Source organism: Microcaecilia unicolor, chromosome 11 (genome assembly GCF_901765095.1).
Source record: "Microcaecilia unicolor chromosome 11, aMicUni1.1, whole genome shotgun sequence".
In the NCBI taxonomy this organism is placed as follows: Eukaryota; Metazoa; Chordata; class Amphibia; order Gymnophiona; family Siphonopidae; genus Microcaecilia; species Microcaecilia unicolor.
In genome coordinates, this window is record NC_044041.1 from 30,328,832 (window position 1) to 30,349,466 (window position 20,635).

Sequence of the window (20,635 nt, forward strand, 5' to 3'; positions counted from 1 at the left end):
GGGCTTTGACAAAAGCAAGCCTCTCATGAATCGAACGACTAAAGGCTCTCCAGAGATGGCTTTTCCTTCCACACGATAATGGTAAGCACTAATCGCACTAAGGTGATTCCTTACTGAGTTGGTCTTGAGGCCAGACTCTGATAAGTGCAGAAGGTATTCAAGCAGGTTCTGTGCAGGGCAAGAACGAGGTTCTAGGGCCATGCTCTCACACCACACGACAAACCTCCTCCACTTGAAAAAGTAACTCTTTTTAGTGGAATCCTTCCTAGAGGCAAGCAAGACCCGGGAGACACCCTCAGACAGACCCAACGCAGCGAAGTCTACGCCCTCAACATCCAGGCCGTGAGAGCCAGGGATTGAAGGTTGGGGTGCAGCAACGCTCCGTCGTTCTGCGAAATGAGAGTCGGAAAACACTCCAATCTCCACGGTTCTTCGGAGGACAACTCCAGAAGAAGAGGGAACCAGATCTGACGGGGCCAAAAGGGCGCGATCAGAATCATGGTGCCGCGGTCTTGCTTGAGCTTCAGTAAGGTCTTCCCCACCAAAGGTATGGGAGGATAAGCATACAGGAGGCCGGTCCCCCAATGGAGGAGAAAGGCATCCGACGCTAGCCTGCCGTGTGCCTGAAGTCTGGAACAGAACAGAGGCAGCTTGTGGTTGGTCTGAGAGGCGAAAAGGTCCACCGAGGGGGTGCCCCACGCTCGGAAGATCTTGCGTACCACTCTGGCATGGAGCGACCACTCGTGGGGTTGCATGACTCTGCTCAGTCTGTCGGCCAGACTGTTGTTTACGCCTGCCAGGTACGTGGCTTGGAGGAGCATGCCGAACCGACACGCCCAACGCCACATCCCGACGGCCTCCTGGCACAGGGGGCGAGATCCGGTGCCCCCCTGCTTGTTGACGTAATACATTGCAACCTGATTGTCTGTCCGAATTTGGATAATTTGACAGGACAGCCGATCTCTGAAAGCCTTCAGTGCGTTCCAGATCGCCCGGAGCTCCAGGAGGTTGATCTGCAGATCCTTTTCCTGGAGGGACCACAGACCCTGAGTGTGGAGCCCATCGACATGGGCTCCCCACCCCAGGCGAGATGCATCCGTCGTCAGCACTTTCGTGGGCTGCGGAATTTGGAATGGGCGTCCCAGGATCAAATTGGTCCGGATGGTCCACCAGAGCAGTGAAGTGCGGCAACTGGTGGAGAGGCGGATGACATCTTCTAGATTCCCGGTGGCCTGGAACCACTGGGAAGCTAGGGTCCATTGAGCAGATCTCATGTGAAGACGAGCCATGGGAGTCACATGAACTGTGGAGGCCATATGACCCAGAAGTCTCAACATCTGCCGAGCTGTGATCTGCTGAGACACTCTGGTCTGCGAAGCCAGGGTCAAGAGATTGGTGGCCCTCGCTTCGGGAAGGTAGGCCTGAGCTGTCTGGGAATTCAGCAGCGCTCCTATGAATTCCAGAGACTGAGTTGGCTGGAGATGGGACTTTGGGTAATTTATCACAAACCCCAGCAGCTCCAGAAGTTGGATAGTGCACTGCATGGACCGGAGGGCTCCTGCCTCCGAGGTGTTCTTGACCAGCCAATCGTCGAGATATGGGAACACGTGCACTCCCAGCTTGCGTAGATAGGCCGCTACCACCACGAGGCACTTGGTAAACACTCGTGGGGCAGAGGCGAGCCCAAAGGGCAGCACACAATACTGAAAGTGCCGTGCGCCCAGTCGGAATCTGAGATACTGCCTGTGAGCTGGCAGTATCGGGATGTGAGTGTATGCGTCCTTTAAATCCAGGGAACATAGCCAATCGTTTTTCTGAATCATTGGCAGAAGGGTGCCCAAGGAAAGCATCCTGAACTTTTCTTTGACCAGGAATTTGTTCAGGCCTCTCAGGTCTAGGATGGGACGCATCCCCCCTGTTTTCTTTTCCACAAGGAAGTACCTGGAATAGAATCCCTGCCCTTCCTGCCCGGGTGGTACGGGCTCGACCGCATTGGCGCTGAGAAGGGCGGAGAGTTCCTCTGCAAGTACCTGCTTGTGATGGGAGCTGAAAGACTGAGCTCCCGGAGGACAATTTGGAGGCAGGGATGCCAAATTCAGGGCGTATCCGCACCGCACTATTTGGAGAACCCACTGGTCGGAGGTTATGAGAGGCCACCTTTGGTGAAAAAATTTTAACTTCCCTCCGACCGGCAGATCGTCCGGTACGGACACTTGTAGGGCGGCTATGTTCCCGTGGATCCAGTCAAAAGCCCGTCCCCGGCTTTTGCTGTGGAGGCGCAGGGGGCTGCTTAGGCGCACGCTGTTGACGAGAACGAGCGCGCTGGGGCTGTCCCTGTGCCTGACGAGGCCTTCGGGCCGGCTGGTTGTACCTACGCTTTGCAAAAGAATAGGGTGCAGCCTGCCGTGCCCGGGAAAAACGCCCACCCGTGGGGGCGGGTGCTGAAGGCGCCCGGTGGGAGAGCTTGTCGAGAGCGGTTTCCCGCTGATGCAGTTGGTCCACCATCTGCTCGACCTTCTCACCGAAAATGTTATCCCCCCGGCAAGGGACGTCAGCCAGTCTCTGCTGGGTGCGGTTGTCCAGGTCAGAGGCACGCAGCCATGAGAGCCTGCGCATCACTATACCTTGGGCCGCAGCACGAGATGCCACGTCACAGGTGTCAAAAATCCCCCTGGACAGGAACTTTCTGCACGCCTTCAGCTGCCTGACCACCTCCTGATAAGGCCTGGACTGCTCCGGCGGGAGCTTATCGACCAGGTCCGCCAGCTGTTGCACATTGGTCCGCATGTGGATGCTCATATAGAGCAGGTAAGACTGGATGCGGGTCACGAGCATGGAGGATTGGTAGGCCTTCCTCCCAAATGAGTCCAGAGTGCGAGACTCCCGCCCCGGGGGCGCCGAGGCGGTATCCCTCGAACTCCGTGCCCTCTTGAGAGCAGAATCCACGACCGCTGAGTCATGGGGCAACTGGGGCCGCATGAGCTCTGGGTCAGAGTGGATCCTGTACTGGGACTCTGCTTTCTTGGGAATGGTGGGATTAGTTAGTGGTCGCACCCAGTTCCGGAGCAGCGTCTCCTTCAGGACATTGTGCAGCGGTACCGTGGAGGACTCTCTAGGTGGTGATGGATAGTCGAGGACCTCGAGCATCTCGGCCCTCGGCTCTTCCACAGAGACCACGGGAAAGGGAATGCTTATAGACATATCCCGCACAAAGGAGGCAAAGGAGAGACTCTCAGGAGGTGAGAGCTTCCTCTCCGGTGACGGCGTGGGGTCCGAGGGAAGGCCTGTAGACTCCTCGGAGGAGAAATATCTCGGGTCCTCCTCTTCCCCCCACGAGTCCTCGTCCTCGGTATCGGACATTAGCTCATGTAGCTGAGTCCGGTACCGGGCCCGGCTCGACGTCGAGGCACCGAGGTCTCGGTGTCGTCGAGCGGTGGACTCCCGCGCCGGCGGGGACGGAGCTCCCTCCATCGACGTCGACGGGGACTCCACCTGCGTGGCTGTCGAGACCGGCACCGCAAGCGGCGGCGGTGTCGACTGCCCCGGCGCCGGGCTAGAGCTCGCCGGCGCCACAGTCATCGGCGCCGAGGGCGCAAGCACCCCCGGCGCCGGCACAGCCTGGCGCATCAGCCCTTCCAGGATCCCCGGAAGGATGGCTCTGAGGCACTCGTCCAGGCCCGCTGCCGGGAAAGGCGGTGGGGCCGGTAAGGGTGTCGGTGCCGGAAGCTGCTGGGGGCCAGGAGACGGCACCGAGGTGCCGGAACCCCGACGCGTCGGTACCTCCACCACCGACGGAGATCTCTCCTCTCTGCGATGACGCTTCGGCGTCGACTCCTCTTCAGGGTGCACCGAGGGCTCCCGGTGACGGCGCTTCTTGTCTTTTTTCCGGTGCACGTCACCGGTGCCGGAGGGCATGGAGGAGGAGGAGGTCGATCCCCCTCGGTCTCGGGGTACCGGGTCCGACAGGGTTCGGTCCCGTGGCTCACGAGTTGAGGGAGTGACCGGGGCCGACTGCCCACGCGGTCTCTCTACCCCACTCTCGCCGGCGGACCGGCGGGCCGACGGGACCTGTTCTCCTGGGGTCGCTGCCATCGGTGCCGATGTCTCGGGCATCGATACCGGTACCGAAGAACCGGTTTTCGATACCGATGCCGTCGAGGTCGACGTCGAGGGGCCGGCGCAAGTTCCAAAAAGACGGTCCCGCAGAACTTGCCTCGCAACCTGAGTCCGTTTCCGGAGACCGAGACACAAAACGCACGACTTGAGATTGTGCTCCGGCCCGAGGCACTGGAGGCACCAAGCGTGGGTGTCGGTCTGCGAGATCGGCCGGCCGCAGCGACCACACTTTTTAAATCCACTCGGGACCTTCGAGGACATCGACGGAAAAATCGCGTCGGCGAAGTCAAAGTCGGCAATGGTGGCTAAAATCACACCACGAAAATTGTAACCGACCGAGCGGCCACTAGGCCGCAACGAGGCGTCCCCGCTAGAAAGCGAGGGAAAAAAAGGAGCGCGTGCTCCACACGCGCAAAATTCTTTTTTTTTTTTTTTTTTTTTTTATAAAAGAAAAGAAGAAGAAGAGGCCGAACAGGCCAAAAGCGACGATCCGCGTAAACGCGGTCGAAAAAATCCGGCGGCTGAAACGAGAGAGAGGGGAAAACACAACTCTCTCAGTCGCGGAAAAAAAGTAACTGGCGGGAGCGGTCGCGCACGGGCGGGAAGACGGCCGCGCATGCGCGGTGGGCGTGCCCTGCGTGCTGACCGTCCCGCGAAGCTTATTTCCGGTTGGTGGGGGCTGCCGCGGACGTCACCCAGTCGTGAGAACAAGCAGCCTGCTTGTCCTCGGAGAATGCAGGTTACGCCAAAACACAGCCCGTGTTGGGTCTTTAAGAATAAAGGACTCATTTGTCACAGTCTTGAAGGCCCAGTTGTGCTTCATTCTTTTGTTGCAACACGACCATGGTCAGAGTGGAAAGAATACAAGGGGGGATAGGACCAGCCATAACTAGTCAACAAAAGATATGATAACGTCACTGCGCAAGTTGATGAGACATCTTCTAAAGTACTGTACCTGTTCTGGAGATCATGGGCCCGATATTCAGTCAGCGGCAAGCAGCGTGATTGCTGTCTGTTGCTTAAACTCAGTTATTCAATGCCAGGCCATATCCGGCAACCGACACTGAATATCTGGGTTTATTTTGGCTACAAAAAAGTTAACCGGCTGTGCTGATATTCAGTGTTAACTGGCTAACATTTTAGTGGTCAAAGATAGGTCTGCTATTTAAGCGGCCTATTCTGACCACTCAACATAGCCAGTTTGGCACGAAATATCCACACCTAACCGGTTCTCTCCCACTTAATATCCACAGTTAGGCACTTAAACGCTATCTAACCAGCCAGGATCCGTTCCTGGCCGGTTAAATAGTTTTGAATATCGGGGGGCATATCTCTAAAAAGACAGGGACAGGACACAGACGGTCCAGAAAAGGGTTACCAAAATGGCAACGAGATGCATCCAATCCCCTATAAGATATGACTTATGGCCCTAAATATGTATACCCTAGAACACTGATTCTCAACCCAGTCCTCGGCAAATCTCAGTTTGAAGCAGCGAAGCCCCTTCGTGAAAGGCTCCACTGGCTCCCAATTAAGGAAAATATTGAATTTAAACTATGTGCTCTTACACGCAAGATTGTATACGGGGACGCTCCAGCTTATATGTACAGCCTGTTTGACCTTCCCCCCCAGAAATTCTGAGAAGTCGTCCCGCACCTACCTCACTCTTCACTTTCCCAACTGCCTCTTTCTTTTTGCTTTATGAGCCCCCGTTACTGGAACGCATTATCATTAGCGTTGCGAGAGATAGCTGATCACAGTCTGTTCAAGAAGTCCCTGAAGACCTATCTTTGTGATCGAGCTTACTCCTCTGCTGTTTGACCTCCTGCAGTCCCCCGCCCTTTTTTCCTACTGATTCCCACCCTCCCCCACCGCTACCTTACTCTCTGCTGTCCTAGAATTACAATGTTATTCTTTTCCTGTATGTTGTAAGCCACATGGAGCCTGCTTTAGTGGGATTGTGTGGGGTATAAGTGTTCACAATAAATAAATAAATAAAAATACCCATGATATCCACAATGAACATGCATGAGTTAGATCTGCATACACTGCCTTCCCGATATGCAAACCTCTCTCATGCATATTCATTTTGAATACCTTGAAAACCCGACTGGCTGGGTGAGACCTAAGGACTGGGTTGAGAAGCATTGCCCTAGAAAAGAAGACAAATGGGAAATATGACAGACAAATCATATACCTGAACAGTTACAAAAGGCACACAGATGGAAATCTCTTTCAGTGAAAATGAAAGTCAAGAACATGACGTTGTGTTATAGGAGCTCTACAGGGGTAAAATCAAAAATACTGCTTCACAGAAAGGGTAATAGAGACATGGTATATCCTCTCAGTGGAAATATGGAGAAACCAGAAGGGAATCCAAGAAAGCTTGAGATAAGCACAGAGATGAAGGGAAAGCTAGAAATCAACTGAGGTCTTTGGCATTGTACCGGAATGAGACAGGGATGATTTCAATGGGCATTATGATCTTTATCTAACAATATGTTCTCTGTTTCTTTTCCTTTTTTTAAACTTTATTTTTCTTTTCCATAACAATAAACAGATGGCATGCAAAAAAGAACATTTATCATAACATGAGTTTCCAATTATTTTTATCCTTCCCTTCCTTCCCCTCCAACACCTATTTTCCTCTCATAACATTTTCAAGTAGTTAGGCAAGGTAAACCCATCTCTCTATAACATCATATCTCATATGACGAAGTGCTCTTAATTTCTGTGTCAGTACTACCCTCCCTAGTCTCCCCCTCCAGTGTTACTACTACTATTTAGCATTTCTATAGCGCTACAAGGTGTACGCAGCGCTGTACAAACATAGAAACTTTAAAATTTAACAGTGTTAAACTGTCGGTAGTTCTACATTTTTTCACCTATATGCAATCTCACCTCAATAATCGGCAGGAAAAGTGTTGGCTCTTATGGAATATTGTGCCTCTTTTATTAAGATGGTCTAGAGGTTCCTGGTGTAGCAATTCTGACAAAGCCCATTCACTTTGAATGGGTTCCGTCAGCACTGCTGTGCAAGAACCGCTAGGGCGGCTTGATAAAAGAGGCCCATTATTTCTAAAAATGTTTTGGATCTCTTTTTGAACCTGTCCAAAATTCTTCAGTCTAATGGCATGGTCACAAAATGTGTAAAAATGTGCCCACTCTCCCACATGCTTGTCAAAAGCTATGGATCATGCTGGCATTTGACATTTGGGGATAATTCTATAAATGATATTTTATGCATATTTATTCCTTAAAAAATTACTCCCACAAAAAATATGCAGGAGGATAAGAATGCACATATTTTTATGCATCTCTGGAGTCAACCTCTTCAAGGGTGGAGTGTGAACAATCGCAATTTATTTGCATGGTTTATAAAATACATATGAGTATTTCTACCTGCTCCCAAGCAGATATAAATGTACACAGGGTCATTTAATCTGTAATTTCTTCAGGATCTGTGCTGCTATTTTATATAGACATACAGGCATTTACACATCTTTATAAAATAAGCCCAATATAGTCACCTATTTTGCCATTTAGGTCTTCTAAGTGGGAAGGCCAAGTCAGATCGGGATCAAAACTGGAGTGGGCTGTGACTGCAACTCCAGTAGGTGGGAAGTAGAACTGGTGCTGGGTAGACTTCTGTTCCCCAAAATTGGCAGAGAGAGATTGTGATATGATACGCACGTACTTAATCTCTTTCAAAGCATATGCTATGATTGCAGGTGCTCTATATCTCTATGGGGAGGAGGGGTATAATCATAAAGCTCATATTAGTGAATAATTGATGCTAGTCAGCAGTGGGGGAGGAAAAAGACATTCTTAGGATTGAAAGCAATGGCTCATTCCAAGATTGCATCGTATAACTGCCCATATGAGGTGGCAAGGCAAGTTGATGACTGCCCCATTATGATGCCAGTGTTTAATTATGAAGAAATGTGACAAGGTGACGGCTGTGGCCAGAAGGATGCTAGGCTGCGTACAGAGGGGCGTAACCAGCAGAAGAAAGGAGGTGTTGATGCCCCTCTACAAGTCGTTGGTGAGGCCCCACTTGGAGTATTGTGTTCAGTTTTGGAGGCCGTATCTTGCTAAAGATGTAAAAAGACTGGAAGTGGTACAATGAAAAGCTACAAAAATGGTATGGGATTTGCATTGCAAACCATACGAGGAGAGACTTGATGACCTGAACATGTATACCTTGGAGGAAATGAGAAACAGGGGTGACATGATATAGACGTTCAAATACTTGAAAGATATTAATCCACAAATGAACCTTTTTTCGGAGACGGGAAGGCGGTAGAACTAGAGGACATGAATTGAGGTTGAAGGGGAGCAGACTCAGGACTAATGTCAGGAAGTATTTTTTTCATGGAGAGGGTGGTGCATATGTGGAATGCCCTCCCACGGGAGGTGGTGGAGTTGAAAACGGTAATGGAATTCAAACATGCATGGGATAAATACAAAAGAATCCTGTTTAGAAGGAATGGTTCAGTGGAATCTTAGCGGAGATTGAGTGGCGACGCTGGTAATTGTGAAACAAAATGGGAGCTGGGCAGACTTCTACGGTCTATGCCCTGATCGTGACTGAATAGATAGGGATGGGCTGGAGTGTAAATTTTAAGGGGCTTTGACGTTGGCTTCAGAACTTAGTACAAGAACAGTACTGGGCAGACTTCTACGGTCTGTGCCCTGAGAAAGGCAGGGACAAATCAAACTCGGGTATACATATAAAGTATCTTGTTGGGCAGACTGGATGGACCGTACAGGTCTTTATCTGCCTTCATTTACTATGTTACTAAATGGAACCTGAGCAGAGTGCCCGATACAACTCAGGACACCCTGTTGGGTAGACTGGACGGACAATACAGATCTTTATCTGCCAACATTTGCTATGCTACTACGTAATTAGCCTCCCATTATCAAATCACCTAGTGGCAGTCTGTTGTAAAAGCCCTTGTTGGATTTGTCCAGTTTAACACCAGACCCCTGCACTGGTTCTTATTATTCGATACCTTTTGATAGTCTCTGCTAAGCTACACTTCCACTAACTGCATGTTTCATTTTCCAACCAGAACATCCATCACACTACTAGCTGCGTTAGTCGTCTCCTGACAAAGCCACAGTTCTAAAATTACAATAACGTTGGAAAGTTAATCATTAAGCAGAAACACGTCAAGTAGACTGGATGACAACACTGGCATAAGGACCAAGTAAAGTAGCTGCATGCATTAAATAAATAAATAAATCTTGATCGTTGCTTGAATGACAGCCATACAATATAGACCATTATTATACTTTCCAATGTTTGCTACTTTTCTTATTGCTATTCATGAAATGTCAAAAATGACATGCCAAAAGGACATTTTGAGATGGAAAGAACATTACAGCATCTAGCAATATTATTCTATCATATCTGGCTCACTGGAATAGATGATTGCTTGCCTCACCTCGTACGTAGGCTAAGCCAGTTAGTGAGAGCTCTTTCACAAGATGAGATTTAAAAAAAAAAAAAAAGCTTATTATTAAGCATTAGTGTACAGTAACAAAGCACAAGTGAAGCTACAACTTACCTGCAATGAATCAGAGGACAAGCTGTGAGAAAAGTCTTATATCATTACACCACAGTGTTACTGCATAAAACATTATTTAAATATTGTTGATGCACATAAATTGGCAAATGTTTTACAACTGAGAATTCTGTTGGGCTAATTGCTGCTTGGACAAGGAACCTAGTAGTGGATGGAAAGGAGACATTTTTACTACTGTGTTACATTCCTGAACATGACAGCAAATAGATTTGTGAATGGACTCATACCTTTATTATAGAGAGACCCATCAAAGTAATAGCTCCCAGTGTAGAAACCCGTGGCTAGTTCAATAAGATGGCGAGCCCAGGTATTTCCGGCCCCAGGAAAACTTGCCAGTCCAACAATCTGCTTTGAGTGAGTTGGCAAAAACCTTCTGTCCATACAGCGATTATCTGGAAAGAGAACAGAAGCAAGGAAGATCAAAACTACTACTACTACTTATCATTTCTACAGCGCTACTAGACATACGCAGCGCTGTACACTTGAACATGAAGAGACAGTCCCTGCTCAACAGAGCTTACAATCTAATTAGGACAGACAAACAGGACAAACAAGAGATAGGGGAATATTAACGTGAGGATGATAAAATAAGGGTTCTGAACAAGTGAATAAGGGTTAGGAGTTAAAAGCAGCATCAAAAAGGTGGGCTTTTAGCTTAGATTTGAAGACGGCCAGAGGTGGGGCTTGACGTACCGGCTCAGGAAGTCTATTCCAGGCATGTGGTGCAGCAAGATAAAAGGAACGGAGTCTGGAGTTAGCGGTGGAGGAGAAGGGTGCAGATAAGAGAGATTTACCCAGTGAACGGAGTTCCCGTGGAGGAATGTAGGGAGAGATGAGAGTGGAGAGGTACTGAGGAGCTGCAGAGTGAATGCACTAATAGGTCAATAAGAGGAGTTTGAACTGTATGCGGAAACGGATAGGAAGCCAGTGAAGTGACTTGAGGAGAGGGCTAATATGAGCATAACGACACAGGTAAGAGAAATGTTAGTACAAAGATGCAAGTAAAATATAGAATTTCTGATGAACACGCCATTTTGATGAATGATAGTAGAATTTAGAAATTAACATGTGCACATTTTGGTCAGGGTAGAACAAAAAGAAATGGGGATCATCTGCGCCATTTTGGAAGAAGGTACCAGCAAGGGCAGGAACAAAAGAGGATCGTTGCAGCCCATACCACATGAAAGCAGGGATTTACTGTACAATAGACTGGGGTGGGGGCTTGCAGGAAAGGACTATTGCATGTGGGTGGGGAGCGAGGGATGATGGGAGGCCAAGAGGGACTTTCTGCCTGGTGGGAGGCAGTCCTGTCACCTCTTTTAATACCATGTGCCACCCTCTTTAAGAAATGGTCTAGGAGCATCATGCTGTAGCTTGGCAGCCTGATGATCCAAGGCAGTGATAAAAGAGCTGGGTCTATTGTATTGGCTATACCATGGCTTGCAGTGTGAGCACACCACAAGCCATGGAATATTATTTGCTTAGTAAACAGGGCCACTAGGGACAGAGAAAGTACCTGTATATAATGTGTACTGCACTGCGTACGTCTAGTAGCGCTATAGAAATGATTAGTAATAGTAATGTCATTTTAAGCTGTGGTAAGAATGCATTAGCGTTTATCACAGCTTAGTAAAAGGACCCCTATGTGTTTGCTAGCCCCTGGCGAATGCATAACTTATTTTGAATATCAGGCGGATTCAGTTTAATCTGAACCTTAACTGTACAATGAATAACTGGTTCAAAATCTTACTTTCAGCAGTGAAAATAAATAGGGAAAAATTCAACCACCCACCCTGATACTTTCATTTAATTGTGTAATATGAAAAGAACGCGAACGCTTAAAAATCTTTGTGATTGAATCAACAGCTTGAAATCTTTCCATTAAATACTTAACGGTGGCTCACATTCCGGGTGGTACTGTCATCTGCCTTTTGAGAAAAACTTTGGTAAATTCTGAAAATTTGCCATCTGCAGGCGAGAAATTTTTAAATTTCAGTCCTCTATTAGAATGGCATACTCGGGGGTCTTCATGCCCAGCTGCCTTGCCTCTATTTAAATTCAATATAACTGCACTAAGTGGGCCTCTTGACGACTAGTCAGATGTATTGAGTTGGTCTAATGATAAAGTTCTCCCTTCATCTTTTGTTGACTCCTATTTCTACTCATTCACGCGGACTAACATAGAACACTGACGAAATAAAGGGTACTCCTATCTCATTATGGTTCACCACAAAATGTAATAAGGCAATTTTGGTATCGGATTCAACACTAAAGTCTATGCTGAAAACTGGGGCTGGTCTGAAGCAGGCATGTCTTTTCATAGCCATAGAAGAGTAGCCTAACAGTTATACTGTCTCACTGAGGGGGTCTTTTACATAGGCATGCTGGCGTTTTTAGCGCGCGTTAAAAATAGGTGTGCGCTAAATGCTAAAGATGCCAATGTATTCCTATGGGCGCCTTTAGCGTTTAGCGAGTGCCTATTTTTAACACACGCTAAAAACGCCAGCGCGCCTACGTAAAAGACCCCTTAAAAAATTAGGTTGTACGTCAACTGGTGCAGAGAAATATCTAATGCACTGAGTATCTCACTTGGAGATCAAATTGGGAAAGGCAAGTAATTAAATTTAATGTTCATATTCCAATCTATTTATCTATGTAAAAGAAATTTCAGTCTAGCTGCAATCAGAAAATGTATGGATCATCTGAACATGGCGATGAGAAGTCACATTTTTAACTTTATGTTGGTTGGACAGGCTTGAACGGGTCAGTTGGTTGGTAACCACTGGAAAGTGGTTCAGAGTGGCTAAGAAAGGACTGGAAGGGGAAGTAGGGGAAGTTCAAGTGTACTAGGATGGTCCAGGTGAACCTTCCCCTCCCTCCAATGTTGATAGTTAAACAAATATCAACACTTCAACACCACCACTCCTAAAATGATCCTGTAAAAATGCATAAAAATACAAACGTACGTACTGATACATCTTTGAATTTGTGTGGTTTTTAGGACCTAGCATTCTGCTTTGACTGCAGCTTCTCTTTGCTGCTCTAGGTGACCACCTTAGTCTGCCTAATGGTTAAAATCAGCCCTAGGAAGGGTTTCCATTGGTTAAGAGTGATCTGAAAGGACATTCACCAACTGGACACAGTTAGAAGAGTTCACATGACACAGATCAAGTCAAGGGTGGAGAGGAAAAGGTATAAAAGTAGAAAATGCATAAGTTCAAATGAATTAATCTGTTGATTAAAAAAAAAAAGTAAAACAGTAAGGGGCCCTTTTACTAAGCCACGTGGGCATAGACGCCCGGTATAAGAGGCTTGGAGAGGCTAAGCCTCCCCCCTGCTGCAGTAGAATGGATCAGCTGTGGAGTCCAGCTGCTCTGAGGGGATTAAATTGTTGAATTACCTCCATCCTCACAGCAGGAGCTGCAGTGAAAGCCTTCTAGCAGTTGTAAAAATTGGTTTATGGTTTGTTTACCTTACTGCTGGGAAAGCAGGGGGGTTGGCTGGAGGTGTCCTGGGTTACCAGGGAGATATTTAAGGAGGATGACTTCCTGACCTGCACTGAGGACAGATAGCAGCAGAATGGATACTGGGCCTGCATGATCAGAAAAAGTCACCAGACAACAAAGGTAGAAAAGATCATTTTATTTTCATTATAGTGTTTGGAATATGTCCACTTTGAGAATCAGGTGCTCAACATTAAAAGTTTATATTTATTTACTTATTTATGGCATTTTATCCCACATTAAACATGAATTAGGGTGTTTTGTGGCTCTACATGAGAATTGTGATGATATGATCCCTTGTTTCATATTGTTGACGGTCTGCATTTTCCGTATGGGTGGTATATTGGTGTATTAGGTCTGCCCAGTGTAATATTTATGGTACAGTAAGGTTCTGAGTGTGTTTTTGCACAAAGTTGTGCATAGTGTTTTGCAGTTGAGCGATTGTGGTTAGAATATGCTTTGAGCAACAACTTTATTCTTTGACATTTGATACATATCTAAATTTAATAAAAGGTATTAATTGTGACTTTTATTTTTATTTATTTATTTTTTCTGCATGTTATCAGACAATTATGGATTTAAGCTCCACCCCTGGCCCCACCCCAACCCTGCCCCCTTTAGCCTCCCCAAACAGTTGGGCCACCGACCGCCTATGCACGTGGGCGCCTACACGAGCTCAATGCATGTCAATTTGGAATTACCGCCTGGCTACCATGTGGCCCGGGCAGTAATTTCATTATTTATGCACGTCACTATATTGGCATTTGAACGCGAGTTGACCATTACTACTCGGTTAACGCATGAGACTTTACCGCTAAGTGAATGGGTGGCGGTCAGGTCTCAGACCCAAAATGGAAGTGCACCAATTTTCATTTTGCCACACGCCCATTTTCAGCCCCCCAAAAAAGGCATTTTACAGGTGCAGTGATAAATGGATCTGCGGGCATCCAAAACATGCACCTACACTAGTGCAGGCTACCTTTCAGCACACCTTAGTAAAAAGACCCCTAAATTATATCATACTAGCCGTTAAGCTTTTGCTTTCCTATGGCCTCCCCCCCGTCCACCAACCCTGATCTCTCCCCTGTCCTCCCCCCAGCGTCTGTTTCCCTCAGTTCCACCCCCTCCTTCCCTCCCTGCTCCCTCCTCCTCCGATTTCCACGCCCATGTCCAAGCCCTCCTCCCTATTGGGCTGTACTGCTGGTGGAGGCGGGGCTTGGACTTCTACACTCTCAGCGTTCCGACTCTACTGCGCATTTGCAGGTGATTCGGTCACTTGCCGTTTATATGTTTGATTAATGTGCATTGTTAAGAGAAAGTAATCATACGAATAACGATAACATCTCAGTGCAGTTTGTTTTAAAGATTGTCTCTCTTTGGTAGCCCTTCCTTCTGCTGCTTTTCACCATGCTACTCCTTATGCTAATTAACGCCAGCTCCTACCTTGTCTTCTTTTAGCTTCTGAAGTGGATGCAACATGTGGGATTTCAGCTGCATTGCATCCTTTCAAGAACCCTTCTGCTTGGAGAGGGAAAGGTCCTTAAAGCTTTTTCCTCTCTACAGTAATTGTGGGCTTAGTGTTCCTGGCAGCTGCCTACTCTGTTAATTATGGAACAGTTTCCTTGTTGTACACCTAGTGATGCTGCCCTAGGCTGTGTGTAACTTGCATGTTTATAAAAGCAAGTACCTCTACCACACACTGCTCCACATATTCATTTTGACAGCAACTTTTGTCAGGTTTTCACTCAACTGTGCTATATTTATTGAGACAAACAAATTTGCCTCTCAGTTATAATCTTTAAATAAAGTGCTTTTATTATTTGTTTTTAAAGAACCCTCTCAGTGGCAGTGCTGCTATGTGTAGAGCCTACTTGTTGATTCCTGGATCTGGTCTTCCTCACCCTGAGTTGGTTGGGGATGCTATGGACACATGGTTCACAGTGCATACAAGAGGAGAGAGTCGATCATCTTAATTAAAAGGTGACAAATGATGGCCAAATTTGGAACCCACGATAAAGGGCTCCAGAAGGGGCTCTGATGCTTAACTCCCAGCTCAGAACCTTGTTGCAATGGGCAGGCTAGGGATAGTAGGAAAGTGGGGCTATTAAAAAAAAGGGGGGTGAATCTCTGGGTAATCATGAATCAAAGCTCATGGTGTCACATCTGTGTCCCGTATATGGCAAATTGGCTTTGACAGTAACTCCAGGAGTTACACTCCAAAATTACATAGGAAAGATTAGGGACTGGAAGATGAAATTACTCCAAGACAGAGTCTTAATATGTTGGATGTTTTGCTAGCAGAGATAATTCCTACTGTGATGACACTACCAACTAACTTGAAAACAAATTAACGAAATAACAAACTTTCGCAAATCTCTGACAACATACCTCTTCAACAAAGCCTACCCCGAGAATCCATAGAGTAATTATAACCCGTTACCACTCCAACCACCCCTGAAACTCCTCTTTATATAATTGTTCGAGTAACTCTTTTTGTTATCCTTGATCCTTTGCAATATCAACTCTATCTGCGTTATCCTTGATCGTTGTAACATCAAATGTAATTGCTACCCTGGAATGGAAATGCCATAACAGGTTTATGTAAGCCACATTGAGCCTGCAAATAAGCGGGAAATGTGGGATACAAGTGCAATAAATAATAATAAAATAATAATGACAGTCATCTTCCTCCTCGTCTTCCCCCACATCAACACAGAAATTTTGTCCTTTTGCTAGTCCATGTCCAATTAGAACAATACATTGGCCTTAGTTTCCCTGCTCGTCTTGGCTTCAGGTTTAGCACCTTCACTGTTTTGTTGTCTATGTCATAGATCTGTTCTCTATGGGCTACACCAGAGCACGCCTAGGGAATCCTTTTTAAGCACATCACTGCCAGATCCCCCACAATTAACCCAGCAGTTCCAGTCAGAAAGTCTAATTTTATCCCACTAGAATATTTGGCCAATTCTTTGATAGCTTCTTCTTTCCTTATTTAACAAAGAAAATCCTCAAAAGAGGAAAACTGCAAACGAACGTACAAGAATATTAGGCCGGTTACCCTACAGTATGCACAATAAAACACTACAGCAGCTTCAGCTTAGTGACATTGAGATCCTTTGTAGCATAACAGAAGAAAAATGCTTAAAGCACCTAGCTTAAGATAAAAAAGAAAAAACATAAAAAGTCGCTTTGCAAACCAAAGTCATATTTGCTTGCAAGTTTTGATCTCTGCTGTGGTTTTCTAAGTGTGCACTGCAATTACCTACTTCAGTTGTGAGGTTGGGGTTAGGGGGTGGGAATGCACAAGTCTTGGATTTCAGGTGTTTAGGGGATTATAGATGGTGGGAAAAGCCTTCCTTATCCAAAGTCGTTTTTAAAAAAAAATTTTTTACAGTGTTCATGTCAGCTGCCCTTTTCATGTTGGTCTTTATTTTTCTTTATTAGGTATGAGGACCCTTTTGATTTCCATAGCGTAATGAGGGGGTTTGTGAGTGCAAGCTGAGAAGAAGGAAAAAAGCATTATGAGGTTATGGTGTATTGAGAATGGGAGGCGGGGAGGAAGATGCTGATCTTTGGACTCCATCTGACCTTTGCTTTTGGGATTGGAAAGAAATATTTTTCCTTGATTTAAAAATCCGACTCTAAATGTATTTCTCCACTGTGTTCTGAATTACTATTTTGTAGAATGAGCTGCTACTGTTAAAGGGAAGCTGGACTCATTGCAGTTTTGGTCATTTTTCCACCTTCCCACGTACATAGCTGCGCTCCTACATTTCTTGTTTCCAATATTTGGAGTGTCATGTCTCTAACTCTAGAAGGGACTGTTATCATGTATACTTTTCAAAGCACAATATAATCCCCCCAATATATTGGGGATTACTAGAACTTCTGAGAGACCTCTCTAGAGTTACTGAGGGGAAGGAGTAAGTTGGAAAGACAGAATGGAAAGGAAAGCCCAACCCCTAAGGGGAGTGTTTATGGGGAAGTTGCTGTGGGAAATGTTTGTGGGTTTAGATGGATAGGAGATGTCATATAGGGGTGGAGTTAAGAATTAATGAAAACTGTTGTTGTGCAGAGTACATGGTCTTTGTTTGCCTTCACCCCTGCAAGGACCTGCGAGGAAAGGGGGTGTCCTGGATAGACCCAAAAACCTAAGACTGGATTAAGAAGTGGTTTTTGCCAACTGAAGCATTAACTGTGGATTGCGAGGAGTGATCCAGGTGCGCAGAAGAGTTGACCCATCCAGGGAGCAGAACTGGGAACAGCCTGTTCAGTACCTCTTTGTCTCTCTTTGTTAAATTGTACAGCGCTGCGTAACCCTAGTAGCGCTCTAGAAATGTTAAGTAGTAGTAGTAGTATTACCAGAGGTAGCAGCTCGAAGAACAACACCTTTGGAGAGAGGACAAGCAGGGAGTTCTGGTCCTTAGTGGGTCCGGCAGCTGGATAAAGCCCAGTATTAGGCCGGTTACCCTACAGCCTTGGATTATTCTGCCCTAAAGAATGGGTATTGGACCAGTGGAGCTGTAAATACGTAAATATCCTAGGATTATAAGAGACTGCTAATTTAGCAAATAGTATTTTACCAATAGTTCTGGACTGGCACAAAAACCTCTTTCAGCAAGTTGAACTGTTTTTTTTTTTTTTTAATCAAGTGAACTGTTTTCTGTTACAAGAAATTATATAAAGTTTGGATATTTGTCTGTCGCAGTGTTTCAGTAAAGTTTTGCATTTGTTTCACAAAACCTGGAGTGTAAACTTTCATCGGAGTGAGAGTGAAGTTAATTTGCACCCAGACTGCTAAGGAAATAAAGATAAAGTGTGGCTTAAAACCCTACAGCCCGCTGGGATCAAGCCCGGCCCCGGCCTGCACCTAGCTCAGTAGCAAATAAAACTTTTGCTGTGACCTTGGTTTCGGGTGCAGACCTGAAGAGCTAGGTGGTGAGACCAGGGTTACAACAACATGCAAAAACTTGTATTTCTGAAACTGTCCCAGATTTGATGGCTCTCGTACATTAGGGGCCATTTGAGAGAGATGCTCTGCTAGTCCACTTAGATATATGGAAGTAAATACCAAGAAACTAGTTGTATGTGATCCTGTTACAGTGGAAGTTGCTTATGGATTTAGAGTAGGGGTAGACAACCTTGATCCTTGAGGGCTGCAACCTAGTTGGGTTTTCAGGATTTCCCCAATGAATATGCATGAGATCTATCTGCACACAATGGACGCAAATAAATCTCATACATATTCATTGGGACAATCCTGACAACACGACTGGGTTGCAGACTTTGAGAACCGAGGTTGTCCAACCCTCAGTTAGAGCAATGGCTGAGAACCAAGAAAGCCAGGATTCAAATCCTGCTTCAGCCACTAACACACTTTCCCTCTATAAATGGATTACTTGCACAATTGTAGTACTCTTATGCGCGTAACTTAATTAAATTAATTGGCCCTTAATTTAGTTATTTTTTATTTATTTTCAGCACTTGATATACCGCAAGTGATCCCAGTGGTGATTAAGTGGTTTACAATTTCTATTACAGGTACTTATTTGGCAATAACTATCAATAATTACCTTTACTTATTTATTTAGATTTTGCTCACACCTTTTTCAGTAGTAGCTCACTGGATATTTCTCTGTCCCAGGAGGGCTCACAATCTAAGTTTGTACCTGAGGCAATGGAGGGTTAAGTGACTTGCCCAAGATCACAAGGAGCAGCAGTGGGATTTGAACCGGCCACCTCTTCTGGATTGCAAGACCGGTGCTCTAACCACTAGGCCACTCCTCCACTTTAAAACTTGACACTTATTTGCAGTTATGTGTGTGAGTTATGACCCTAATCTATAAAGTGTGCACGCAAGGGTGGAAATACTATAAATGGCGCTCACAGTTTTGTCGCTGGAAAAAACTATCACAAAGCACTATTCCTTAAAAGTGTGTGATTCAGCTGAAACCTGAAGCAAACCCTGGTGCAGATCCCCCGTATTCTGTAACACTATGCCCAACCTTTCAGAACCTCCTGACCCGCCCATGCCCCTTCCATGGCCAATTCCCTTTTTGGGTTGTGCGCTGTGGGATTTGGGTGTCCAGCATTATAGAGAAGAGTACAGCCAGATGCCTGCGCAAATCCTAATTGGTGTCAATTAACGACAATAATTGGATGTTAGCCTCCAATTATTGCTCGTTAATGATTCGTTATCCAATGAAGTTGGGCACCATATATAGAATCAGGGGGAAATTGTCTAGCACATAACTGCAAAAGTGGGGATTCACGTGAGAAGGGCATTGGACGCTTAATTACCCTAGTGAGCACTTCATACAATACTAACAGTTATGTGCATTTAGGCACATGCAAATACACCAGCCATAGACACGGCATAAATGGTTGCATATCAATGTTGGTGTGTAAATGCCAACTATTCCATGAATAGGGAAATGTCTTTATTAACCCTCCAGACAAGAAAAACTATTTTCTTTGGTTTACCACAGATTGCAATACAACACATGTGGTATATGTCTTAATCTGCACATGTCCGATGATTTACGTGGGAAAAACAACTAGACCTTTAAAACAAAGATTGAGTGACCACAAACACAATTTAAAACACAAACGTTTAGATGCTCCTATAGTAGCCCACAGCATTGAAAAATCACATAATTTCAAAGACTACAGGTGCACAGTAATTGACCACATACCGGAGTCCATACGGGGAGGAGACAGAGACAGAAGATTGATACAAAAAGAACAACGGTGGATATACAAGTTGGGATCTTTGGTTCCAGTGGGAATGAACAGCAGAGTAGAGTGGAAAGCCTTTTTATAAGATAAATAAAATTAGGAAAGTAAATAATCACAAAAAAAGGGGACCACTCAACATAACAACAATAGTAAGAAATGCGTTTCCCTTTAAATTCGAATGGACCAGCTGATTGGTTGAAACCCGAGGTGTTAAGCGCCCTTAAAAGCAGCTGATAGGCGCCATCTTTAGAACAGAACAGCAATAGAGAGCAAAAAGCAGAAAACACGGAAAAAGGCATAGGTAACAGACCAAAAGAAAAAGTGAGTACATGAGAAAATTGGTGATTTCACACAGTATAAGACGATCTTCTCTATTTTCAGGGCATGAAAACCGGGGGTTCGGCTCCTAATGAAACGGTAGCGAAACAGGAGCTCGCTGTAGAGCGAACCTACTAGAAGAAGCCCAGTAAAAGATAACGTTCTTCGCCATGTGAAAACTTAAAAGAATCAAACCCTATTTCCCAAGGGACATATTCCGCAGCCTAGTACAATCAATGGTGCTGAGCCACTTAGACTATTGTAACGCAATTTACGCAGGTTGTAAAGAACAAATCATTAAAAAGCTGCAAACAGCCCAAAATACAACAGCTAGACTCTTATTCGGGAAAGCAAAATACGAAAGCG

At 45.8% G+C, this 20,635-nt stretch overlaps 1 protein-coding gene across 1 annotated transcript in view; it reads right to left on the reverse strand.

Annotated features, from left to right (window-relative positions):
* Window positions 1–20,635, reverse strand: part of WSCD2 (WSC domain containing 2) — a 363,115-nt gene that overhangs the window by 63,621 nt on the left and 278,859 nt on the right. The window contains exon 7 of the mRNA XM_030219890.1: window positions 9,938–10,102. Coding sequence (XP_030075750.1) covers window positions 9,938–10,102 — 165 coding nt within the window. The remainder of the gene's footprint in view (window positions 1–9,937; window positions 10,103–20,635) is intronic.